We start from the raw sequence: 27,988 nt of genomic DNA on the forward strand, positions 1-27,988 counted from the left end.
GACAAACATACGCCGATAATTTAGTCCTGTTCTAATATGACCTAATAACTCATATAGCTGAGATACCAGTCTTATCCATCAGAGTAAGAAAGTAAACAAAATGATGCACAGTTGAATTTTGTGCAAAAGATATTAAGACAGAAGTTAATATTTCGAACTTGCCAGTTATCACACTTTATTTGCTTTACAGCCACATTGTTATTGCGAATGTTATTTTGAAATGTGAAATTACAGCTAAATTTCAAGCTTTAATGTCCAATGAAACCTTGTTCAGTCAATACTAAGTGTATTAAATAACATGCCTTCTTTCAAATACTTGTTTCTTGCCATGTAATTTTTTTCAAGTCACTTAAAGCACCGACATTATTTGTGATCAGACACGGATTATTTTTAGTACCATTTGATCCAACAGTAGGATTGTTATTAATATGATTACTTAACTAAAGCTTTCATGGTGCTTACTGATGATCCTCTGTACCCTGTCCCAAAATGATTCCAATGATTCAGGTAATGGAAGAGCTGGTAAAGTTTCAGTCGCTTCTCAAACCCCGGTACTTTGGGAATTTTGTTATGGTATGCTGTATAGAAGGCTGTGCTGAACCCTCCAAATATTCCAGATATTGACAGCTCGTACTCAGAATGACCATAGAAAGAGGCTGGATCAAAAATGACTGGACCGTCTTCTACTTGTCCAATATTTCCTCCCCATAGGTCTCCATGAAGGAGAGCTGGCGTAATTTCTATATCACGAAATAGATCAGGTATCTTCAACTGGAAAGCAAAACGTCAACAATTAATGTAATGTAAAGAGGAGGTATGAATTGTGGTCTGGGGGGTGTAGCTCATTGATGCATCCATTAACTGTATTAAGTATGGGTGTATGCTTATCATTCCCCCAAAACAGTGAGTCCCCAACCTCTGTTGGGCTGTAAGGTAAAGGAACCAATCTCCCAACAGGAGAAGGAATTAGAGGTGGAATCCAAGTGAGCTGCCATCATGGACAGTACTTGATCTAGTAATAGGGGTTGAACCCACAAACATCTGACTCTGAGGTGAGTGTGTTCCCAACAAAGCCAAATTTTTAATTATGGAAATCACAATGATACAGTCTGTAAGAATCAATAAATAATTTGGTACAGTAATCTTTTCAGCTTGTTGAGATTATTGTCCCACATTTATTTAAGTTGCTTGGCTAGGTTTCAGTATTAAAAGTTTGTGTGTCGCGGTATCTGTACCTGGAGTTTTGACCAGAGGTCCCTGACTTCACGGTCACCATATTCCTTTTCAATTAAATCCAACTGGATCTGAAGTCGTTGGCGAGTAAAGAAGTTAGCCCAGTCACTCTGCCAGTCATTATTCTGATGAAAGAAAATTGAAGATTTGAAAGAAGATGCCTAAAGAATTTATTTTAGTTCAATATTTGTCTTACAAATAGTGTTCTGCTTGACAAAAAATAGAACACTTTCTACCCACAGAGCAGTTACTATACAGCCAATATAATCTGCATTTTATATTATAAACATATTCTTTTTACTTTCAGCAAATACAGACCACAATACCAGAAAAGAGAATCCCCCACCATCAACATCCTGGGGGTCACCATTGACCAGAAACTTAACTGGACCAGCCATTTAAATACTGTGGCTACAAGAGCAGGTCAGAGGCTGGGTGTTCTGTGGCGAGTGACTCACCTCCTGACTCCCCAAAGCCTTTCCACCATCTACAAGGCATAAGTCAGGAGTGTGATGGAATACTCTCCAGTTGCTTGGATGAGTGCAGCTCCAACAACACTCAAGAAGCTCGACAATATCCAGGACAAAGCAGCCCGCTTGATTGGCACCCCATCCACCACCCTAAACATTCACTCCCTTCACCACCGGCGCACTGTGGCCGCAGTGTGTACCATCCACAGGATACACTGCAGCAACTCGCCAAGGCTTCTTCGACAGCACCTCCCAAACCCGCGACCTCTACCACCTAGAAGGACAAGAGCAGCAGGCACATGGGAACAACACCACCTGCACGTTCCCCTCCAAGTCACACACCATCCCGACTTGGAAATATATCGCCGTTCCTTCATCGTCGCTGGGTCAAAATCCTGGAACTCCCTTCCTAACCGCACTGTGGAAGAACCTTCACCACACGGACTGCAGCGGTTCAAGAAGGCGGCTCACCACCACCTTCTCAAGGGCAATTAGGGATGGGCAATAAATGCCGGCCTTGCCAGCGACGCCCACATCCCATGAACGAATAAAAAAAAACATTTGATGGTGGTAGTATTGTGTTTTTCTATTCTGCAGACCATAAGTATGCACAAATTGAGAAAACCCAACTGCTTCACAGAACATGTACAATTGCCCAATTTTTGTACCTGAACAATTTATGCAATTTCTTGAAGAAAGGTTTCCTTCTTCAAAGTTTTGTGGTCTCCAAAAGGCATCTTTCACAATGCACTTGGAGACCTGTAAATATTCTTGGACTAAACAGCTATCATGTGTGCAGTTTTCACCATTCTGGCTAACCTGGATTACTTCAAAAGTCTTCACTGAATAAAATCAGCAATCAAAGAACCAGAAGCTATAAGAATTAGATTGTTCTTTTGGTTTATGCAGTATATCACTTATTACTGTTTCATACGAAATACAAATATAACATTGCTCCTTCCTCAGAAATAACCTTGATCCAACATTATTAAAATCAGTGCTTTAAAGAAAATTCAGCAAACACTGCTTGTTGTTTTGAAATTCTTTCCTTTTTCCAGATGAACTCTGAACGCTATGTATATACACTCTTTCAACATTTATGGTTGATCTCCGCCTCTGTTTGATCTTCAAGGAAGGTCAAAATAAAAATTGAGATCCAAGCAGCCACTGATCATTTTAGTGTGCGTATTGTACTGTCCTACTCACATGGTTTAGTTTGAAGTAATTTTCTGAATGTACCTTTTTACTGTCTTATATATCTCTATAATTCTCGATAATAACATACAAGATTCTGAGGGGGCTTGACAGGGTAGATGCTGAGAGGTTGTTTTCCCCAGGCTGGAGGGTCTAGAACTAGGGGGCATAGTCTCAGGATAAGGGGTCGGCCATTTAAAGACTGAGTTGAGGAGGAATTTCTTCACTCAGAGGGTTGTGAATCTTTGGAATTCTCTACCCCAGAGGGCTGTGGATGCTGAGTCATTGAGTATATTCAAGGCTGAGATAGATAGATTTTTGGACTTTAGGGGAATCAAAGGATATGGGGATGGGGCGGGAAAGTGGAGTTGAGGTCGAAGATTAGCCACGATCTTACTGAATGGCAGAGCAGGCTCGAGGGGCTGTATGGCCTACTCCTGCTCCTATTTCTTATGTTCTTGTAAGGTAGCCTCTCGGTCACTCACTTTCAAAGCTGAAAAGCTTATAATTCTAGTCATCTGATACTTGGGGTGTGATTTTAACATGGAGGCGGGAAGGGACTAGTGGGGCGGGCGGGGGGGGGGGGGGGGCGTAATCGGCCACGACTTTATGACATCAAAAAATTTTACTTCCGGGCTTCATGCCCAGCAGTCAGCCTGATTGTCAGGCTGGCTAGCTGTCAAGTGGGAAGGCTGGGGATTGGAGAAGGGGGAGGATGGGATTGTGGGCCATGGAGGACATCGGGGGGGGGGGGGGGGGGGGCGGGGGCCTGATGCCAGGAGGAGATTGGGGCTGGGGGGTTGATGCCAGGAAGAGATCGGAGGTCGCTTAACGGGGTTGACAAGATCGGAGGTCGGGTGAAGATGTGGACGAGATCGGAAGATGAGATCGGAAATCGAGCGAAGAGGTTGGAGATCGGAAGACGAAATCTTAGGTCGGTCAAAGATGTTGAAGAGATCGGAGATTGGGTGAAGAGTTGGAAGTTGGGGGGGGGGCCACCATTTGGGGCAGTCCTCCATTGCGGGGGAAGGGAGTCCAGCATTAGAGGGGAGGGGGGCCCAGCATCAGGGGGAGGAGGGATTGGCCGATCATGCAGTCATGTCACGCCAGGTGAGCTTGTTGGCCTGGAAGAAGCACTCCTGCGCCTCCGGGCCCACAGGCAATGCAATAAAGGCACTAACCACAATAATCTGACCCATCCCGTCACTTTCACCTGACGTGAATCGGAAGCGATGGGAAATTCAAACAGTTAAGGTTAAAGTTGTTTTAATTTTGCAATACCCAAAAAATTAAGTACCTCAGCTATTTCAATAAGGTACATTGCCCCTTTAAGATTGGCCCGCCGGCTTTAAGTAGGGGTGGGACTTCCGAGTGTTGCACGCATGTGCATCCAAACAAGCCTGGGTCAAACCCGGAAGTGGATGCGTTGGAGCCATGATGTACTATTTTTAATGCCCAACCGCCCCCAAACCCACCCATTCTTGGGCGTTAAAATTACCCCCTAAGAATCAGCTCTGTGGCTTATTTCTGAAGTGCCTCCAAGGCCTGAATCTCTTCCTTGTGTCTCATTAACCAGTACTCAAGTCTGAGCATTGCACTATACAATCTCAGCATGACTTCCTCTGATTTGTGCTCGACTTTTTTAGCTCTATAGTTCAGCATTCTATTTGCTTTCTTGATTGCTGCTCTTCAATGATTGGATGTGTTTGATCTGGGTCTTCTGACCTAACTGAAATCATGTTGAATCTTGGTGCTACAATCCATACATTTGCTACCAAATTCAGACATTACATAATTTCTACACTCTCAAGGCCCATTGCTGGTGCTTCAAACCCATGAACATCATTCACAATACAATCTAAAAATCAGCAACCGTTTCTACGGCTCGTTTGATTATTTCTGGAACTTCATACACGCATCAACTGTGATACGTTTTCTGATCCAGACCAATGCTTTTTACTTTGAATATTAATCAGACAACTCACTTCTCTTTCCTTTAATTTTTGTACCTATTCTTGATAGCCCTGTGTTTCCTACTTAATAAATTCCCCCAAGAAAGGCATTCCAAGAATCGTTACACTCTTGTAACAGCATTTCAATGAGCACAATGTCATTCAGATATTAGGCATTTACAAAGAATACACTTAAAAATAATACAGTCACCATCACTTAAAATGTTCATGTTTAAAATGGCCAGTCGCTTATGTCGGCCAAAAAGCGATAACCATTAACCATTTGCATTAATGTCAATTTCAAAGTTGCCGGTTAGAGCATCTTAAGTGCTCTGTTTATTTCGGGCAGAAACAGCTGTGTTTACTCACGTTCGCACCGAATGTAATAAAAGACCCTCTGGAAGTCTTTAATAAAGTATATTCTTTTGAAAAACAACTTTTTATTTTATTTTCATCCCACTGAAATTATGGCCGATATAATTTTAAACTAATGATGAGCATACACGTTGCTCAAAGCTCAAGGCATTATAAGCGACTGATTTACTGCTGTGGGTACAAAACAGTGCTGGGAAACCTCGCAAAGACTCTGCAAAAGCTTGCATAAAACTGCTGCACGTATTAAGGGTTGATCAATTGGTTATTTTTGCATAAGATCTTCTACAGGAAATCTTTTAATCACTTCAATGATAATATATCGTACAGAACAGTTAATGTTATTTCTCTTATTTTCTGCCCACATATGGAGGTGGTAAAAGAGTTTCAAAGTCTTTTTGGCAAATGTTTAGGTTATTAAGTGATAGTCTAGAGTGTATCCAGCCATCGATGCTATTTGTGCAATGATATTTAATTATATTAACGCTGCCACGTTATACTGGCCATCACGTGTAGCGCAAAACATGTTCGCACGAAGACGCCCGCTATAAGTGGTGGGGTCTGAATGACATTGTAGTGCTGAACTGTACAGTGAAACCTGTACAATCGGACACCCCCAAAGAACAGACACCTGCAAAAAAGGGACACTTATTGACAGTCCCAAATAACTTACATTGTAATAGATACAAGCTGCACTTTGAAACCACGGACACTCGCAAATTACGAACCATGGACAGCCTTCAATGCATCAAATCCGTTTACAACTTAAAACACGGGACTCACAGGTAAGTGTAAGGCAGCAACAGGTGAAAGAAAAGGCTTTTGTGGAATGGAGATCTCTTTACCCAGTATCCATAGCGGCAGAGAAACAGCGCTATCTCTGGGATTGAATGCTTGCACGGCTGTCCCAAGGATAGAGCAGTTCCTCTGTTGCTATGGATGCTAGGTAAAGAACTCCCCATTCCACAAAAGCCAGGAACTGCCAGCCCGGGGGCCGTGGGGGCGGTGGCCAAAATTGCAGGGGGGGGGCCTGAAATCGCAAAGTGGGGGCTGCTCTGAAATCACGGGAGGAGGTGCACTGGAATCATTTCGGGAGGGGGGGGGGGTGTGGGAGAGAGTCTGAGATTGCAGGAGTCTCAAGAGTTGGGGGCAGAGGGAGACTGGGGAATGGGGACTGGGGAGGAGAGGAAGAGAAGACTACATGGCGGCGGGGGAGCCCGCGGGAGACCGGGGAACGGGGGAGCCCGCAGGAGACCGGGGAACGGGGGAGCCCGCAGGAGACCGGGGAACGGGGGAGCCCGCAGGAGACCGGGGAATGGCAAACATAGGAACACAGAAAATAGGAGCAGGAGTAGGCCATTCAGCCCTTCGGGCCTGCTCCACCATTCAATAAGATATTAGCTGATCCTCTATCTCAATACCATGTTCCTGCTCTCTCCCCATACCCCTTGATGCCTTTTGTGTCTTGAAATCTATCTAGCTCCTTCTTAAATATATTCAGTGATTCGGCCTCGACAGCCTTCTGTGGTAGAGAATTCCACAGGTTCACCACCCTCCAAGTGAAGAAATTTCTCCTCATCTCAGTCCTAAATGTCCTACCCCGACTGTGACCCCTTGTTCTGGACCCCCCAGCCAGGGGAAACATCCTCCCTGCATCCAGTCTGTCTAGCCTTGTCAGAATTTTATATGTTTCAATGAGATCCCCTCTCATTCTTCTAAACTCGAGTGAATACAGGCCGAGTCGACCCAATCTTTCCTCATACAACAGTCCTGCCATCCCAGGAATCCGTCTGGTGAACCTTCGCTGCACTCTCTCTATGGCAAGTATATCCTTTCTTAGGTAAGGAAACCAAAACTGCACACAGTACTCCAGGTGTGGTCTCACCAAGGCCCTGTATAACTGCAGTAAGACATCCTTCCTCCTTTACTCAAATCCTCTTGCAATGAAGGCCAACATACCATTTGCCTTCCTAACTGCTTGCTGCACCTGCATGTTTGCTTTCAGTGACTGGTGTACAAGGACACCCAGGTCGCTTTGTACATCAACATTTCCCAATCTATCACCATTTAAATAATACTCTGCCTTTCTGTTTCTCCTTCCGAAGTGGATAATTTCACATTATACTGCATCTGCCATGTATTTGCCCACTCATTCAACTTGTCTAAATCGCCTTGAAGCCTCTTTGCATCCTCCTCACAACTCACAATGCCATCTAGTTTTGTGTCGACAGCAAACTTGGAAATATTACATTTGATTCCCTCATCCAAATCATTGATATTTATTGTGAATAGCTGGGGCCCAAGCACTGATCCGTGTGGTACCCCATTAGTCACTGCCTGCCACCCTGAAAAAAAAACATTTATTCCTATTCTCTGTTTCCTGTCTGTTAACCAATTTTCAATCCATGCCAGTATATTACCACCAATCCCATGTGCTTTAATTGTGCACACTAACCTTTTATGTGGGACTTTATCAAAGGCCTTCTGAAAATCTAAATAAACCACATCCACTGGTTCTCCCTCATCTATTCTACCAGTTATATCCTCAAAAAACTCCAGTAGGTTGGTCAAACATGATTTCCCTTTCATAAATCCATGTTGACCTTGTCTAATCCTGTTGATATTTTCTAAGTGTCCTGTTATCATATCTTTTATAATAGACTGTAGCATTTTCCCTACTACTGATGTTAAGCTAACTTGTCTGTTTTTCCCTGTTTTTTCTCTCCCTCCTTTATTAAATGGTGGGGTTACATTTGCCACCCTCCAATCTGCAGGAACTGTTCCATAATCTATAGAATTTTGGAAGATGACAACTAATGCATCCACTATTTTCATGGCTACCTCTTTTAGTACTCTGGGATGCAGATTATCAGGCCCTGGGAATTTATCCTGGGGAGCTCGGGGAGAGATGGAGACTGGGAAACGGAGGCTTGGGGGGGGAAGAGATGGAGATAATTGTTTCCCCTTTTCCCTGCCCTTGGTTTCCTCTCTTCGCCTGCTCATGGGTGGCCTCCTGGTTCTTGGAACTTCTCACACAACAGCTGCTGGTGTGAAACCACAAATAAAATTTTTGAACTACAGGAGACCCAACTTTTATAAGGTAAATCCAACAATATTTGTAGAAGTCATTTGATCAGATGTCCTGTGATCCAACATTACATGGTCAGATGTCATGTGGTCAGACCATCATGTGGTCAAACCTCCAGGAATGCCTTCGACCAGAGTTGGCAACCCTACTCCACCAGTACATCAGGTACCGATGAGCTGATAACAGCCCCCTACCCACGCCCCCCTGCGCTGCCCCCCCACCCCCAGCAGTTCGAACATTAGCATTTTTTTTTATTCGTTCATGGGATGTGGGCGTCACTGGCGAGGCCGGCATTTATTGCCCATCCCTAATTGCCCTTGAGAAGGTGGTGGTGAACCGCCTTCTTGAACCGCTGCAGTCTGCGTGGTGAAGGTTCTCCCACAGTGCTGTTAGGAAGGGAGTTCCAGGATTTTGACCCAGCGACGATGAAGGAACGGCGATATATTTCCAAGTCAGGATGGTGTGTGACTTGGAGGGGAACGTGCAGGTGGTGTTGTTCCCACGTGCCTGCTGCTCTTGTGCTTCTAGGTGGTAGAGGTCGCGGGTTTGGGAGGTGCTGTCGAAGAAGCCTTGGCGAGTTGCTGCAGTGCATCCTGTGGATAGTACACACTGCAGCCACTGTGCGCCGGTGGCGAAGGGAGTGAATGTTTAGGGTGGTGGATGGGGTGCCAATCAAGCGGGCTGCTTTGTCCTGGATGGTGTCGAGCTTCTTGAGTGTTGTTGGAGCTGCACTCATCCAGGCAAGTGGAGAGTATTCCATCACACTCCTGACTTGTGCCTTGTAGATGGTGGAAAGGCTTTGGGGAGTCAGGAGGTGAGTCACTTGCTGCAGAATATCCAGCCTCTGACCTGCTCTTGTAGCCACAGCATTTATATGGCTGGTCCAGTTAAGTTTCTGGTCAATGGTGACCCCCAGGATGTTGATGGTGGGGGATTCGGCGACAGTAATGCCGTTGAATGTCAAGGGGAGGTGGTTAGATTCTCTCTTGTTGGAAATGGTCATTGCCTGGCACTTGTCCAGTGCGAATGTTACTTGCCACTTATCAGCCCAAGCCTGGATGTTGTCCAGGTCTTGCTGCATGTGGGCTCGGACTGCTTCATTACTTGAGGGGTTGTGAATGGAACTGAACACTGTGCAATCATCAGCGAACATCCCCATTTCTGACCTTATAATGGAGGGAAGGTATTGATGAAGCAGCTGAAGATGGTTGGGCCGAGGACACTGCCCTGAGGAACTCCTGCAGCACATGGAGGGAAAGGGCCCGGATAGGCGTCTGCAGGGCATTAATTCCCCCCCAATTTAGCTGGAATCCCCCAGGCACTCTGGCCCTAAAGCAGCCACATTGCCCTGTGCAGGCTGCCAACATAGCAGATCCCAGGATCAGGACATCCCTCCCTCAATGGAAAAGGCCACTGAGATGGCAAAGAGCTGGGAGACCCAAGAGAAAATGAACTGAAATCACATCCTGATGGCAGGGTTCCAGAGTTAGGCACAATTCCAGGTGAGGTTGAAAAAAAGGAAGGCTGCAGGAGATACAGCCAATCCCAGGATATTTGGCTCATCCAGTTTACTGTTCATACAATGACCATTTTGGCTATTACATGGCCAGTTTCTGCAGTGCAGTTGATTAATTTTGAACTTGTGATTTTCTTTCTCTCTCCAACCCTGGTTCACCAACAGCTCCCAAGTCCTTTATCTCATCCTCATTCTGTTCAAAATCTTTTAGCATGAATAGTATCTCGATTGCAATTTTCAGAGAACAAAACACATTTCATTAGCTATTTCAGAATGTAAGCAAGCGTGGAATAACTCGCCCCCTCTGCCCAATAATCCCTCCTTCCCTGCAAGAAAGCACCTAGCCACTGGGCACTTACAACAGTGAAGCTAATATCAAGAATTTGATAGGTGTGGTAAATCACTGATATGACTCCACAACCCATCACTGCAACAAATACTGGTGCTCTAAAGTCATACAACAGTATATTTAGTGAACAACGGTTCACTAGATTGATTTCTTAGATGAGAGGGTTGTCCTATGAGGAGAGATTGAGTAGAATGGGACGATATTTTCTGGAGAGGTGGTCTCATTGAAACGTATAAAATTCTTTAAGGGCTTTACAGGGTAGATGCTGAAAGGCTGTTTCCCCTGACTGGAAAGTCTAGAACTAGAGGTCATGGTCTAGCACCAGAGGTCATAGTCTCAAGATAAGAGGGCGGTCATTTAGGTCTGAAATGAGGAAAAATTTCTTCACCCAGAGGGTTATGAATCTTTGGAATTCTCTACCCCAGAGGGCTGTGGATGCTCAGTTGTTGAATATATTCAAGACTGAGATCGATGGATATTTGATCACTAAGGAAATCAAGGGATATGGGGATGGGGCGGGAAAGTGGAGTTGAGGTAGAAGATTCGCCATGATCTTATTGAATGGCGGAGCAGGCTCGAGGGGCCGTATGACCTACTCCTGCTCCTAGTTATCATGTTCTTATTTCAAGCTATTATTTATTCAACTTATTATGTATTTTATTAATCAAAGTTAGCTTAATGACAGATGTACAATCATTCTATAAGATTCATAAAGACAAGGCACCTATGTTTGAATTTCATAGGAAGGTCCATTTTGCAGTTACTTTATTTGTAAATCAGTTCTAGATATGGTTGTTATCCATACATTAGAATATATGGATATAATCTGCTTGTGTAAAAGACAAGGACTTGTTTTTTGAATAAACGAAAATGTACTCTGTCACTACTTGTATCTCCCTGTATTCCCTATTATTCTGTCGTTCAGGTGAGATGTTAACTGAGGCCCCATCTGCCCTCTCAGGTGGACATAAAGGACCCATCGTAGTATCTGAAGTGCAAGGGAGTTCCTCCAGTGTCCTGACCAACATTTATCCCTCAACCAACATCACTAAAACAGATTATCTGGTATTTATGTTATTGCTGTTGTAGTGCTGCTGTGCACAAATTGGCTGCCGCATTTCCCTACATTATAACAATGACTACACTTCAGAAGTACTACATAGGCTAGGAAGCGATTTGGGACATCCTGAGGTCGTGAAAGGCACTATATAATTGCAAGTTTTTTCTTTGACATATAAATGTGTATTTTTAAATATCCACTATTTTTACAGTACTCTTTGAAGAACCCATCTGAGCATTTTAAAGTTCTAAATATGTGCAAGGAAATGAAAAATCAGCCTACCTGTGGAATGTAACCACAGCAGGTAATGGTATGAAACCCAAACTTGTCCACATACTGGATTGCAGACTGCCCTGGCCCCTTGCCTATCGCAGACAAAAAAAAACATATTTAGACCAATGTCTTTATACTTTTTATGTGGTACAACTGACCAGTTTTGCACATTCCATGTTCATGTAATCTTCTAATATTAGTTTTGAAACCATAAACTGTATCATCTACCTCTACACGTCAGTTATTTAAGCAACTGTATACTTTGTGTTCACTTAAACAATTTAAATACATTAAACCATTATAAAAATAGTACAATCCCCTGTTCAAAATGTACATTCCATATCTTATGGAATTATGTGTTGATGCCATGCTAAATAACTCTAGCTCATTCAATTAAAATTAAAACATACATTTCAATGTTACTTTGAACCGGTAATGATTCCAGTCTTCTGTAAAGCAGTGCAATGTGTCAACTAGTAACCTTTCCCAAAGTTTCATAAACAAAAACAAGAACGACCTTAATATGTCATTTGTAGTTCCTCACCTGCTCAATGGTAAATTACAATATTTCACAGTCACACATGATTGTACCCTTTCCTCAGAAGATCCTATCTATTGTGATGAATCAATGAAAATAAATCTTTTACTCTCTTAAAGAGGGACACAATGCACATAACTCTTAAAGCATCAGCATCCTACAATGTATCCTCCCATTTGTACAAAAAGGATTGCAGAAACTTCAAAAGCCATCCACAACCACCAGGTGTGATTTTTCCCCATCTTTAGTTATTGATGTCACTAAAAGACATCTACGACTCTGAGTTTTATAATTTATCAAACAGAAAGTTACATAGGTTACATAGATTAGGGCAAAGTTAAATACTTTACCAACAGTCTGTGCATCTCTCTTCTGCTGCTCCTGAAACTTTGCATTGTGCAGATGCAGATCTGCCAGCTGTTCTCCTAATGTAACCATGTGTCTAGAAAAAAACCCACCAGAATTGGAAATAGCAACACATTTTCGAAAAGCATTTGTAACAAGCAAACCAAGAAGAAACATTATTTTTTTACCTTGAGCAAATGATGCAACTGAGTCTAAGGCATCATTGTTAATTGCCTATTCAGTACTATTTATAAGACACAACAAAACAAATAATTAAAAAGAATTGTTTTTAAAAGTCTTGTGTCTAGTGCATGTCCACCACACTTTGTCACAGATACAAATATGTGTCATACTTACACTTCTAACCTGGTATCAGGAAACTGAACCCATTCCATCCCTGTTTCATTTTGGTTGTGTGTTCCCATTCCACCTCCCACTTTTCCTAACTGCTCCAGTCCCAGGCTCCATGTTGCATCCCTGACTCATCTCCTCCATGTGCTCCCCAACTTACTGCTCTATTCCGTCGCCTGTGTCACAGAGTACCTGTAATTAAGTCACAGCAGATCTAAAACCTTAGTGCAACTACATCATTATACAAATGTCAAACCAAAGAAATCAGAGCCCTGAAATCACTCTGATACCTGGATTTATAATCAATACACATTTTAGTTTTATACTTTATTTCTAACCTACTTTTGTGACAATAGTTGCACCGTACTGTTTTAACCTGATTAAATTCACACTGAAAAATAAGGACTGTGACATCGTAATTACAAATTTATGATTAAATGCTAAGCAGCTGATCACTGAAATTCCAAAACCAATTATGTATAATGGAGAGAAAAGAAACCCAGGGCAGTAATCTGATCAAAAAGTGCGAAGAACATCATAAACCAACAGTTTGAGGCTTCAGTGATTCTAACAGTCACCTGACCCCAAAAACAAGTCTGTATCGTTGAAATCACTCTTCCGTATACTTAATAGCAAATATATAACTAAGGAGTTGGAAAATGTTTCATACCATTTTCACACTTTTGTGAAGGTGGCAGACATGAGTGCATGCAGCAGTCTAGCCATTTATTCATGATCATGTAGCCAAATAGTTAATACTTTTGATGCAATCACTACAAGCTTATTAGAAAATAATTTATTCTGAGCATGGTACTAATCTATGCTCAACTCAGACATAATAACACGTTGCTGTATTCACAAATAATAAAATGGAAGCATACATTATGTCTACAGCTTTTTCTTTTCGTTGCAATTACATCAGTAAGGAGTGGAATCCCAACTTTTACTTCCAGACCCAAGTTAGCCTCCCAACTCATGAAACAAAAATCAGCTTTTCACTTGGAAATTATGTGTTTAGTTTCCATTAATAAATTGGCATGTTCAGATTGGACTAATGATGGCGTGAGATGATAATGAAATTTTTCAGTTTTATGGCTTACTTGTTTAAACTGAGAATATCTAAATGCTCCATAACAAACATTGCTCCACCATCCGCAAGGTTGATCACTTTCACTGGCTTTGGTACTTTCACCGTGTTGGTTTTCAAGATCGCCTCCAGACTTGCCATTTCACCATCAAACATTTTTCTGGCCTGTTTTAAATAATTTGGATAGTCAGACTATGATGATCACCAATAATTTCAAGAACAAAAGTATTTAAAGCATCACCAACATTGTCTATCAAAGCATAAAAAACTTGAGAGACCCAGTTGCAAAATTTCATACACAGCTCCCTTTGGAACTCTCACCCATGCAGTCTCACTGCCTGGAACTCTTTCTCTTGCATTCCATTCAAATGCAGAGTTAATTGTTAATGGGTATAGGATCTTGAGCAGCTAAAAGCACATTTCTTACCAGTATGGAGCACTGTTAAGCTTTCCACTGCTTGTCCAGCTAGAAGAAGCCTACCTGTGGGACACTGGCTTGCAAAGTTATCTGGAACTGAGTGGGAAGAATACCTGCTTCTAGTGATAGGACAACTCCAGCCAGGATGCATTAGTGAGCCAGGCTGGCTTGCCAACCATCCATCAGCAGTGTCCTGAAGTAATGCAAATCTGCTGGTTTCGATATCAGATTACAGAGTCTGCCCCAGAGAGCCGACTTTGTCCCAAACTTCCGTCACCAGGCATGCAACGTTGGAGTTACCTTGACTCCAAAAAGATTCCACATACCTCTCTCCCTCCAAGGAGTAGAGTCACGAGTTGGCCATTAAACAACTGCTAAGTGCAGGTACGAGCCCTCACCAGTTGGACAGCAGGCACTTGGACCTCCTTATCAGCAGAATGCAATGACTGCAGTCCGAATAAATCAAATTAAACAATTAAGAGCTAAGTACAATGTATGTAACAGAATGTTGCCAAACAAGGACTATATTACCATAATTGCAGACAATGTACAATTTGCCATGATACAAATTCTGACTGGACATCTCCTGAAGAAGGTGACCTACCACAGATAAACTTCCAACATAAAGTTCTGTGAAATGTCTGCACTGTGTGGGTCACAGTATGATAGTAGGTACAGCATAGGAGGAGGCCATCGTGTCTGTGCTGGCTCTTTGAAAGAGCTATCCAATTAATCCCATTACCCTGCTCTTTCCCCATAGCCCTGTAAATTTTTTTCCTTCAAGTATTTATCCAATTCCATTTTGAAAGTTGCTATTGAAGCTGCTTCCACTACCCTTTCTGGCAGTGTATTTCAGATCATTATAACACATTGGGTAAAAAAATGTTTCTTCATGTCGCCTCTGGCTCTTTTGGCGATCACCTTAAATCTGTATCCTCTGGTTACTGAACCTTCTGCCACTGGAAACAATTTCTCCTTATTTACTCTGTCAAAACCGTTCATGATTTTGAACACCTCTGTTCAAAGGAGAACAGCCCCAGCTACTCCAGTCTCTCCACATAACTGAAGTCCCTCATCCCTGGCATCATTCTAGTAAATCTCTTCTGTGTCCTCTCTAAGGCCTTGACATCCTTCTTAAAGTGTTGTGCCCAGAATTGAACACAAGACTCCAGCTGAAGCCTAATCAGTAATTTAAAAAGGTAACTCCCTTGCTTTTGTACTCTATGCCTCTATTAATAAAGCCCAGGATCCCATATGGTTTTTTTAACAGCCTTGTCAACTTGTTCTGACACCTTCAAAGATTTGTGTATGTGCAACCCCAGGTCTCTCTGTTCCTACACCCCCTTTAAAATTGTACCATTTAGTTGATATTGCCTCTCCTCATTCTTCCTACCAAAATGCATCACTTCACACTTCTCTGTATTAAATTTCATCTGCCATGTGTCTGCCCATTTCACCAGTCTGTTTATGTCCTCCACATTGTTTACTACATTTCCGAGTTTCGTGTCATCTGCAAACATTGAAATTATACCCAAGTCCAAGTCATTAGTATATATCAAAGAGCAGTGGTCCTAATACTGCCCCCTGGGGAACACCACTATATACTTCCCTCCAGTCTGAAAAACAACTGTTCACCACTATTCTCTGCTTTCTGTCCCCTAGCCAATTTTGTATCCATGCTGCCACTGTCCCTCTAATCCTATGGGCTTTAATTTTGCTAACAAGTCTATTATGTGGCACTTGACCAAATGCCTTTTGAAAGTCCATATATACATCAACCACACTACCCTCATCATCCCTCTCCGTTACTTCATCAAAGAATTCAATCAAGTTAGTCAAACACAATTTTCCTTTAACAAATTCGTGCTGACTTTCATTTATTAGCCTGTACTTTTCCAAGTGCCAATTTATTTTGTCCCAGATTATTGTCTCTGAAAGTTTCCCCACCACCGACGTTAGGCTCATTGGCCTGTAATTGCCGGGTTTATCCCTCTCCCCTTTTTTGAACAGGGGTGTAACATTTGCAATCTTCCAGTCCTCCGCACCATCCCCATATCTAAGGAGGATTGGAAAATTATGGCCAAGCCTCTGCAATTTCCACCATTACTTCCCTTGGTAACCTAGGATGCATCCCATCTGGGCCGGGTGACTTTTCTACCTTGAATACTGACAATCTTTTAAGTACCTCTTCATTAGGGATGGGCAATAAATGCTGGCCTCGCCAGTGATACCGACATCCCATGAATGAATTTTTAAAAATCAATTTTTATCCTATCCAATATCGCTACTACCTCCTCCTTTACTGCTACAATGGCAGCATCCTCTTCTCTAGTGAAGACGGATGCGAAGTATTCATTTAGTGCCTCAGCCATGCCTTCTGCCTCCACAAGAAGATCTTTTTTGTCCCTAATCGGTCCCACCCTTCCTTTGACTACCCTTTTGCTATTTATATGTTTATAAAAGACTTGGGTGTTCCCTTTTATGTTAGCTGCTAATCTATTCTCATACTCTCTCTTTGCCCCTCTTATTCCTTTTTTTAGATGTCCTCTCTATTCAGTCTGGTTCTCTACTGTATTATGAACCTCACATTCGTCATAAGCCTCTTTTTTCTGTTTTATTTAAACCTCTATATCTTTAGTCATCCAGGGAGTTCTATCTTTGGATGCCCTTCCTTTCCCCCTTGTAGGGGTGTGTCCACTCTGAACCCAAACCAACTCCTCCTTGAAGGCCTCCCATTATTCAATTACTGTTTTGCCTGCCAATTTTTGATTCCAATCCACCTGGGCAAGATCCCTTTTTAACTCACTGAAATTTGCCCTCCTCCAGTTAAGCATTTTCACATTTGATTGTTCCTTGTCCTTTTCCATAATTATTCTAAATTACTGAAACATGCTCCACCTGCCCCACTTCATTCCCCAGAACTAGATCCAGCACTGTTTCCTTCATGGTTGAGCTGGAAACACGCTGTTCCAGAAAGTTCTCGAGCACATTTCAAGAATTCCTCCCCCTCTTTGCCCCTTACACTATTACTGTCCCAGTCTATATTGGGATAATTGAAGTCCCCCATTATCACTACTCTATAGTTCTTGCATCTTTCTGTAATTTGCTTGCAAATTTGCTCCTCTATCTCCTTCGCACTATTTGGTGGCCTATAGTATAGACCCAGTAGTATAATGGCTCCTCTATTATTCCTTAATTCTAACCAAATAGATTCTGTCTTTGACCCCTCAACTACATCATCCGTTTCCAGTGCTATAATAGTTTCTTTGATCAATACTGCCACTCCCCCCTCCTTTCATTCCTTCCCTATCTTTCCTGAATACCTTGTAGCCAGGAATACTAAGTACCCAATCCTCCCCTTCACTGAGCCAGGTCTCTGTTATTGCCACTATATCATAGTCCCATGTGGCAATTTGAGCCTGTTGCTCACCAACCTTATTTACCAAGTTACGTGCATTTACGCGCATGCACTCCAATCTCATCTTAGACTACCTCGCATTGCCCTGTTTGATCCCTCCTATTTCTGAACTATTCTTTACTGCAGTGCTACTTGTCCCTCCCAGTCCTCCATGCAACTTGTTGCTTCTCTGTGTTTTATCCTGGTGCCCCTTCCCCAGCCAAATTAATTTAAACCCTCCCCCACAGCACTAGTTAACCTCCCTGCAAGGACATTGGTCCCAGCTCTGTTGAGGTGCACCCCGTCCATCTTGAACAGATCCCTCCTGCCCCAGAACTGGTCCCAATGCCCCAGGAATCAGAAGTCCTCCCTCCAACAACATTGCTCCAGCCACGCATTAACCTGTCTTATCCTACTATTCCTATATTCACTAGCAAGTGACACTGGGAGTAATACAGAGATTACTATCTTTGAGGTCCTGCTTTTTAACTTCCTCCCTAGCTCCTGAAACAGGACCTCAATCCTTTTCCTTCCTATGTTATTGGTTCCCACATGGACCATGACTACTGGCTGTTCCCCTTCCCCCCTCAAAAAGTTCTGCACCCTCTCAGTGATGTCCTTTACCCTGGCACCAGGGAGGCAACACACCACACGGGACTCACGTCGGCGGTTTCAAAAACGCCTGTCTATCCCCGAGTATCGAATCCCCTATAACAGCAGCATTTCTTTTGCCCCCCCCTTTGCAGCTAAGTCTACCATGGTGCCATGGATTTGCTCCTGAATGCACTCCCCCGAAGTGTCAACACCCTCACTGGTATTCAACACTGAATATCGGTTTGCGAGTGTCACACTCCCAGTGGACTCCTGCACTGCCTGTTCCTCCTAGTCTTTCTGGTGGTCACCCACTCCCTCTCTGCCCCAACTCTCTGTAGCTGCGGGGTAACCACCTCCTGAAACGTGCTATCCACAAAACTCTCAGCTTCCTGTATGCACTGTAGTGACACAGCTGCCCCTCAAGCTCAGAAATTCTGAGCTCAAGCTGTTGGCAGCACTTCCTGCATATGTGGTTTTCCAGGACACATGAAGTGTTCTGGAGTTCCCACCTGGCACAGGATATGCATGTGATGGGCCCCAGTTGTCCTGCCCTATTAACTAAGTTATTTAAACTGTTTGTTTAGCTTTAAGGCATTTTACTGTTTATCTGACACTAAAACACTAAACAATGAACTAAATACTTACTGACTTACCCTCGGCACTCCTTCTTGCCTTATTTTGATTTGATTGCTTTGGGTCAATTGAGCAAAATGCCAGAATAACTCATTTGTTATTAATACCATTAAACTTGATCTTCTTTAAAAGCTTCATATGCAGAACTTTATTATGTCTTCTGAAAATCCAAGTAAATATTTTCCATTGGATAGCCCTTATCAACTGACTTAGTTATACCTTTATAGAATTCCAGCTATTTATGAGGTACGTTTCAGTGCTTTTTAGATGAGCACTGATAACATCCAGTAAGGTGTCGTTAAGTGTTATCCCCATTACCGATTTAGGCTAGGATTCCTCGTTTCACGATTCACTCCATTTTTGAATAACTGGATAAAATTCTCCAGATTAAGTTACAACTCCTTGGTTTATGGAACTCTGAAAACTATTTACCAGCCTCATCTTTTTCTCCTCTCATTTCACTGTGGATTCAACAGTGTAACCCATCTAGTCCAGATATCTTGCAGACATTTAATTCCTTGACCGTCATCTTATGCAGAGCATGTGCTAAAATTGATTATTTTCAGGAACCAAACAACAACAACTTGCAGTTACACAGCGCTTTTAACGTAGTAAAACGTCCCAGGGCGCTTCACAGGAGTGTTATCAAACAAAATATGACACCGATCCACGTAAGGAGATATTAGGAAAGGTGACCAAAAGCGTGATCAAAGTGGTAGGATTTAAGGAGCGTCTTAATGGAAGAGAAAGGTAGAGAAGCGGAGAGATTTGGGGAGGGAATTCCAGAGTTTAAGGCCTAGGCAGCTGAAGAAACGGCCACCAATGAAAATCGGGGAGGCGCAAGTGGTCGGAATTAAAGGAGCGCAGAAATCTCGGAGGGTTGTAGGGCTGGAGGAGGTTACAAAGCATTGGTTAGCCAGTTATTCCAACTACCTCAGAACAGAACCAGGCATAATTGGTAAATACATTATTCTGTTTGTGGAAAAGTTGTGGGAATAACCATTCTAAATAGAGTTTCATCTTATTTTTAAACTAGATGATCTCCTGTGGCATTGCTTACAGGGAGATGACAAGAGGTGACACAGGCCCAGAGAACTGAGAACAGGCACCAATTGCGGGAAAGCCAGGGCCTGATAATGAGAACATTATCAGGCATTTATAGTGAGCAGTAAGCAAGAAGAGGCCAGGGAAAGTGAGGCCACTTTGCCAGGAACGGATAGACTAGGTCTAGAGTCACTTGGGGAGCTGGTGCAGAATTGGTTACTATTTGCGTTTTGGTTCTCATACCTGATTTGTCCTTGCTAGCCACATGACTGATAAAATATGGTTCCCATGGACTAATAAGCTCACCACAAAGTGAAATTTTTTGGATATAATATACAGCTAGAAATTAATTATTTCACGGATGGAGGGTGTTAGGTCATGTTCTTGCCTCTCTTCAGATGTGACTAGATGGCACCTTGTAAATTCCTTAAGCAGTGAAGTACTGTGAAATTAAATTCACAGCACAAACTTGGATTCAGTTACTAACACATTGACAAGTGAGTCAGGAAGTGAGTTTGAATATTCACCATTGTTACAATTCAGATTTTTTTTAAGAACAGTACTGTTTTCTCTTTCAATAGTGGTACAGTGCTATCTGTGATCAGACCTCCTCCCCAAAATCTAGAAATACTCTTCTTACTTACTTTGCCCTCGCATGGTTTCCACAACCTAAATTTATCAATGAACCCAATTATGGCATACTCTATATTGGACTTCACATTGGCTCATGCTGCATATTTAGTCTATTTAACAAACAAAACATCACCACAGCTCTGAACTATTACTGACTAGAATTAGCTACAGTATTTATTTACAAATTAAACACAGAGAAACATCATGATTATATTAATGCCAAGGATAGAGATGCTGAACATAAATGAAATACTCAGCCTACATAAAGGCTTTTTTTAATCCATTCAATCTTCCTGCGACAAAGTGAAAATTAAGTGTCCGTTTTGCCAAGTTCTTGATAAAGTACTTGTGAATGCAAACTCCATTTCTCACTCCAGCATAGACTTGGTGTTCCTGAGATTTTCTCTCCTTCAGATTTTAGTGAGGTCCCTCTCTCAGCAAGGAAAGACAGTCGATGCGCTCAAATTCTTTTTGATGTTTAAATCTACTGAATTGCTGGAGGATGTTGTACACTGAAGAAGCAACAGTAAAGTAATCTATTTTCACATAGCACAATGATAATCTCTTAATATTACTCCGGACAAAATTAAATACAAAAACCATTATAAAAGACACTACAGACGACAACATATGGCTTGACAAACATTATCCTGATTCAAGACAGGCACACCAGCCCACAAATGTTTACGTATCTCCAGCCAACAATTAAGCATGCAGAGCAGCTGTCTTTTGCACATACTTCAACCTAACTCTGTTGCAGATCAAAGGATAAGATTATCTAAAATCTGCAAGCCATTTTTGGTTTTAAAACCATAGTGCAGAACAGTTGGTCATTACATTTTAAAGATATACACAACCAGAAAAAATATCTCCAGATTTCATCACAAGATGGGTTCAGATCAAAACGGCCCTCCAGATTACCAACCCTGCCACCTTTTTATTTCATCCAACCAAATTGTTAAAAGAGTGGGACCAGAGATGAAACAGATGATCTTGTACTCAAAAGCAAGGGAATGGCAGTGATGCTTAATGAGTATTTTGCCTCAGTTTTTACAGAAGGTCGAAGATCAGCCATGATCTGATTGAATGGCGGAGCATGCTAGAGGGGCCATCTGGCCGACTCCTGCTCCTATTTCTTCTGTTATGTTCTTAAAGTGGGACTACAGCAGGAGTACCTGAGGAGGTCATGGAAGAGTGACTACTCGAGATAAATACTCAAACGTTAAGGACTAAAAGAAGAAATCAACAGGCCCAGAGGAATGTAACCCAGAATATGGAAGGAAGTTGGGGAGATGTCACGGGTATGAATTACAATTTTTCAAAATTCTTTGGAAAGAAGATTGGGCAAAAGGATTGGAGGGTTCCAATTGTTACACCATTGTTCCACAAACGGGAAAGAGATAAGCTGGGAAAACAACAATGGTTATTCTTTAAAACAAAATTTTTGAATATTTATCTCTAGTAGTCACTCTTCCACATTCTCCTCAGGTACTCCTGCAGCCATACTTTCACCTTATTCTGTAAAAACTGAAGCAAAATACTCATTAAGCAAGCAAGGTTCACAAACAGCAAATGAGATAAATAACTAGTTAATTTCTTTTGGTGGTGTTGGTAGATGGATGACTGTTGCCCAGAACATAGAGAGAGCTCCCTGTTCTTTGAAAAAGTGCCGTGAAATATTTTATTTTCACACGAACAGGAAGATGGGTCTTGGACTTAATGTCTCATCTGAATGACGGCTCTGCCAACAATGCAAAATTACCTCAATACTACATTAGTCAGCCGAGATTAGGTGCTCAAATCCTGCAGTGTGGCTTGAAACCACAACCTTCTGACTCAAGAGGTGACAGTGCTATGATTGAGCCAAGCTGGCACATCATTTACTTAAGTGATGTGGACATAGGCACAAGAAAAATGATACAGAAGTTTACTGATAATACCAAATTTGGGGACATAGCAAACTCTGAGGAGGAATGCAAAAGATAGGTGGCAAAAGCTGTTCAATGCAGTGGAGGAACGTAGAGCACCTGGGATTCTCGATACAGATATATAGATCTTTAAAAGTCGGAACACAAGTAGAAAATGCCATAAAAAGGGGCATAGAATTGTGGGTTTTATAGAGTCATGAACATAAAAGCAAATGAACTGATGTTAAATTTTTATAAGGCATTAGTTAGACACAGTTGGAGTATTGTATGCATTACTGGGGAGTCCATTTTAACAACAATTTTCATTTATATAGCACTTTTAAGGTAGAAAAAAATCCCAAGGTGATTCACAGAGGTGAAATAAAAATGGCACAGAAGATATCTGAAGGGGCGACCAATGCTTGCTCAGAGTTGGCTTTTAAGGAGGGTCTTAAAGGAGGAGAGGGAGGTGGAGAGGCAGAGGAGTTTAGGGAGGGAATACAAGAGCATGGGGCCTAGGCAACTGAAGGCATGACTGTCAATGATCGGGTGCACAAGAGAACAGAGTCAGACAAACACAGAGTTGCAGGGTGGAAGTATGGCTAGAGAAGATACAGGGATAGGAAGGGGCAAGGCCATGGAGGGATTTAAAGATGAGGATGATCATTTTAAATTTGAGGTGTTGGGGAACCGGGAGCCAAGGTAAGTCAGTGATGACAAGGGTAATGGGCAAGCAGGACTTGGTGTGGGACAGGATACAAGCAACAGAGTGTTGGATGAGTTGAAATTTACAAAGGGCAGAGGTTGGGAGGCTGGCTAGGATAGCATTAGAATATTCAAGTCTGGAGATGACAAGGCATGGAGGGTTTCAGCAGCAGATAGGCTGAGGTGGAGGCAGATGAAGGCAATGTTCTGGAAGTAGGCAGTCTTTGTGATGGAGAGGATATTGGGTCAGAAACTCAGCTCGAAGTTCAATAGGATACTGAGGTTGCGAGCAGTCTGGTTAAGTCTGGGAATGGCCAGGGAGGAGGATAAAATTGGTGGCATGGTTACAGTTTTTGGTGGGGGCTAAAGGATGATGGCTTCAGTCTTCTCAATGTTTAGCTGGAGGAAATTTCAGCTCATCCGAGATTGGATGTTGGACAAGCAACCTGACAGCACAGATGCAGTTGGAGGGGGTCAAGAGAGATGGTGGAGACATAGAGTTGGGTGTTGTCAGTGTATATGTGGAAGCTGACACCATGTCTATTGGTGATGTCGCCAACAGGCAGCACATGAATAAGGAAGAGAAGGGGGCCGAGGATACATCCTCAGGGGACTCCAGGGGCAACGTTGCAGGAGCAGGAAGACAAATCATTGCTGGAAATGCTCTGTTACAATCGGATAGGTATGACTGGAACCAACCACTTAGCTGGAGCGATAAGAGGAGGATGGCGTCATCAACCATATTAAGGCTGCGAAGAGGTGGAGGAAGGATAATGAACCACAGTCACAGAAACTGTCATTTGTGACTTTGGTTGATTTTCCCTTTTCTAACCCAGGGGTAGTAAGAACAGCTATGGCACCAATACTGTTCTGCATGATAAGATCAGTCAATTTCGCAGGGCAGCAATCGAATCTGAGATCTCTAGTCTATGGTGTTCAGCTACATACTGCCTTTACTGACTGGTTTTCAATTCATTTTCCTCTCTCCTGCTTCAGAAGTATCTGGCATCTGCCTGTCTTCCTGTCAATGGGATGGCAACAACTCAGATATGTGTATAAAGAATCACACAAGACAAACTTGTGTCATAGCACATTTTGGAGCAGAAACACCTTTCAACTATGTGAGTTGAGTTTTACAATTATGGGTTCGTTTTTTATTATTAATTTGCAGGCTTATAAAGATTCCTTGTACTAGTTCAGTTTCTTGTAAATATTTACATTAGATGAGTGAATATAATAATGTTGTTTGACTCTGTGGAAAGTGATAAATGAAAGTGCTGATGGGCTCTGTAGTTTCTTCTTCTGGTTATGAAACACCAATCTTCATAGAAAAGGTTTTATTAGCTAATTGGTCTTATTATTTAGGAATCTTTCTTGGTGACCAAATGAATATGTTAATAGGTGCACAAATTAAAACTGGTATTTATTCAGTTGGCACCAGTCATTCTGAATATTTTTAAGTGGATCTCCTGGGTTGCCCACAGATAGTCAGGACAAACTTCCTTCAGAATGCATTAGTGATGCTATAGGTATGGGAATGGGAATGTACAGCTTCCCTATCTTATGAAGTTCTAATTAGTGCTGGAGGCATGCAGCTGTAGGCACAATGTGGCAGGTAGCTTTATAATGGGAAAATCCTGTTCAGCCTCACCCAGAGATAAGTCAGCAAGGGCTTGTTGAGCAGCAGTCAGGAATAGGAACCCTGGCCAATTTTCCCCTCCCTAGCCTAAAGGCCAAATATAGTACTGGGATCTGCATGGCTCCGCTCATCATTGCATAAACTTGCTCAGCCATCAAGGAACTCTTTAATTGTGTTTGTAACTAACGGACATATCTCAAAAAAGAAAGCATTAGGTTAGGAATGAAACAGAAAAGCAACAGTAATTTAAATAGGTATTGTCACATTTCAAATGTTAGGAAATGTTTTTGCCCTCTTGTGGATAAATCTTGTATTGCTTGTATTTAACTTAATCTTTATGCACAAATCTTTCCTGTCCCAAAAATGACAATCTGCCTTGAAGCCCAATGAAACTGTAGCTGAGCAATAGTTAGGAATTTCAGGAGAGATGGAGAAAAAAAACACAAAAAACTAACTTTATTCTTTGGAAATTTACAGCACACATAGTAGATCCATGATCAAGATCAGAACACATGGAGTCAGGGGACAAGTAGCAGAACGGATAGCAAGTTGGCTACTAAAAAGAAGAGAGTAGTGGTTAAAGGTGGTTACTCAGTCTGGCAAAAGGTGGGAAGTGGTGTTGCACAAGAATCAGTGCTGGGACCACTGTTGGTCACCATTTATATAAATGATTTGGACTTAGGAATCAGAAGTACAATTTCAAAATTTGAGGCCAACACCTAATTGGGAGGTATAGTTAATACTGAGGAGTACTGCAACAAAATGCAAAAAGACATTAATAAACTAGCAGAATGGGGTGTTATTGGCAAATGAATTTCAATTAGGTAAGTGTGAGGTATTACATTTTGGTAGGAAAAATAAGGAGAACACATACTGCTTGGATAGTAAGAGTCTAAATGAGGTAAAGGAGCAGAGGGATCTGGGAGTACAGATATACAAATCACTAAAAGTAGTAACACAGGTTAATAAGGCTATAAAAAATCAAGCACTGGGGTTTATTTCTAGAGATGAAAAGCAGAAGTTATGTTAAACTTGTATAGAACCTTGATTCGACCACACTTGGAGTACTGTGAACAGTTCTGTTCTCTATATTATGAAAAGGATCTGGAGACACTGGAGAAGGTGCAAAAAAGATTTACTGTGATGATACCAGAACTTGAGGGGTTATACCTAACAGGAAAGATTGAACAGGCTGGGGCTCTTTTCTCTAGAAAAAAGACTGAGGGAGACCTGATAGAGGTCTTAAGATTATAAAAAGGTTTGATAGGGTAGACGTAGAGATGTTTCCACATGCGGGCGAGACCAGAACAAGGGGCCATAAATATAAGATAGTCACCAATAAATCAAATAGGGAATTCAAGAGAATTCCAGAGAGTGGTTACAATGTGGAACTCGCTACCACAATGAGTAGTTCAGGCGACTAGCATAGATGCATTTAAGGGGAAGTTAGATAAACATGAGAGAGAAAGGAATAGAAGGATATGCTGATAAGGTTAGATGAAGTAGGGAGGGAGGAAGTTCGTGTGGAGCATAAACACCGGCATGGACCTGTTGGGCCGAATGGCCTGTTCCTGTGCTGCACATTTATTTAATTCTATGTAAATAAAATCCATCTTCTTTTGAGACTTTATGGAAAATTCTTATTTACACATTATTTCTGCATCTCTTCACATCCAAAATAAAATTTAACCTACACATTACTAACTGTACAGCAGGGTACACAAATGAAAGCCATAGGATTAAATCCATTCTCATGGACCTACATTTTACATTCATTTACAAACATATGAAAACAATGGGCAGGAAAAGACCAGCTGGTCCATCGAGCCTGTCCCATACTCATGATCCCTAGAGCATCGTAACTAGACAAGGACTTCATTTCACATTTTCCATTTACTTACACATTCCGATCTTCACACCTCAATCAACAGGTAGTGTTATGCACTGTTCTAAGAAATCCATTTCTATTGCTGAACAAACCTACCTACCAATTTTATCAAGATGTTTATAGTACAACAGAAATGAAGCACACCGAGACAAACATAACAAGGTTTATATTTTCAATAAGACACACAAAACTTTTTGAAGTATATATTTAAGCACAGAAAAAGGCCATTTTGGCCCATTGTGGCTCTGCCATTGCTCCCTCCACCCTGTAGCAATCTACTTTAGTCCCATTTTCCTGCTCTTTTCCCAATACGCTTTAATATTTTTCAATTATTCAACTCCCTCTTTAACATTGTGATTGAATCAGCTTCAATAGCCACTTGTGATAATCTATTCCATATTTTAAAAATCTTTAGCATGAAACAAATTTTTTCTAACTTCCCCCTTCATACTTCTTATATTATTTCTAAGTGTACAAATACACATTTTTAAAAAATGTCCCACTAATTAAGTATTGTATTTACTGAAAGAGTATACAGTTGTGCATGCTGGTTCTGCTCTCCCGATTCTCTCAGCCTAAAACACTGCTATGTAACACTATTTCCCTCCCACTTTTATATCACCATTCAAACATCACAACATCATTGTAAATGAAGGCAGTTATTCAACCTGGGGTTGCCAACCCTCCAGGAATTGAAAATTAATCTCCTGGACACTGTTGCAAGCAACCCAAGAAGAAAAAAAAATCAGAGGGGCACTGAAAAAATACTATTTTTTCATTTTCTTTGAACATTTTCATTTATTAGTTAGTTATATAAATATTGGAAATGGGAAAAAGGGTAAAGAAACCTCCAGGAATATGTCCAACCAGCGTTAGCAACCTTAATTTGGCCCCATCTAAATTTATCTATCCAGAAAAGCCCTAAACTTCCTCCTGTGCAACATCAAATTTGTTTTTTTTTTAAATGCTTCCAGGATTCCTCATAGTTCAGACCTTTGCCAGGAGGGATTACTATGCAGCAGCACTCCCTGCAGCGCTTGAATGTTTCTAACAGGCCCTCCCCCCACAGCACACACCATAACAAACATTCATACAAACCGGAAAGGAAATGTATTAACCTGGCTTTTGTGATTGACTTTGACAAACACTCTTCCTGAATCCGTCTCATAACTCTGCCCTTGGCTAATACACCCGCCCCCTGCGTATCCCAGCTCTCTCAGAACAGCTGTGTTCAGCTCCCGTTTCAGCAAACTCTCCATCTTCAATCTCTGCGTAGTGATCACTGGATCAACCAGACCATAG

General features: G+C 41.9%; 1 protein-coding gene across 1 annotated transcript; it reads right to left on the reverse strand.

Annotated features, from left to right (window-relative positions):
• Positions 1–144: 144 nt before the first annotated feature.
• On the reverse strand, positions 145–27,986 carry LOC137341226 (ketosamine-3-kinase-like). The gene is made up of 6 exons (XM_068004297.1): positions 27,805–27,986; positions 13,842–13,993; positions 12,396–12,487; positions 11,517–11,599; positions 1,236–1,358; positions 145–771 (listed from the first exon to the last, which is right to left on the reverse strand). Exons 1-6 carry the CDS (start codon positions 27,943–27,945, stop codon positions 433–435), a joined length of 930 nt encoding a protein of 309 aa, XP_067860398.1. The 5' UTR covers positions 27,946–27,986; the 3' UTR covers positions 145–432.
• Positions 27,987–27,988: the final 2 nt, after the last annotated feature.

The sequence above is a fragment of the Heptranchias perlo genome, chromosome 23 (genome assembly GCF_035084215.1).
Source record: "Heptranchias perlo isolate sHepPer1 chromosome 23, sHepPer1.hap1, whole genome shotgun sequence".
NCBI classification, from domain to species: Eukaryota; Metazoa; Chordata; class Chondrichthyes; order Hexanchiformes; family Hexanchidae; genus Heptranchias; species Heptranchias perlo.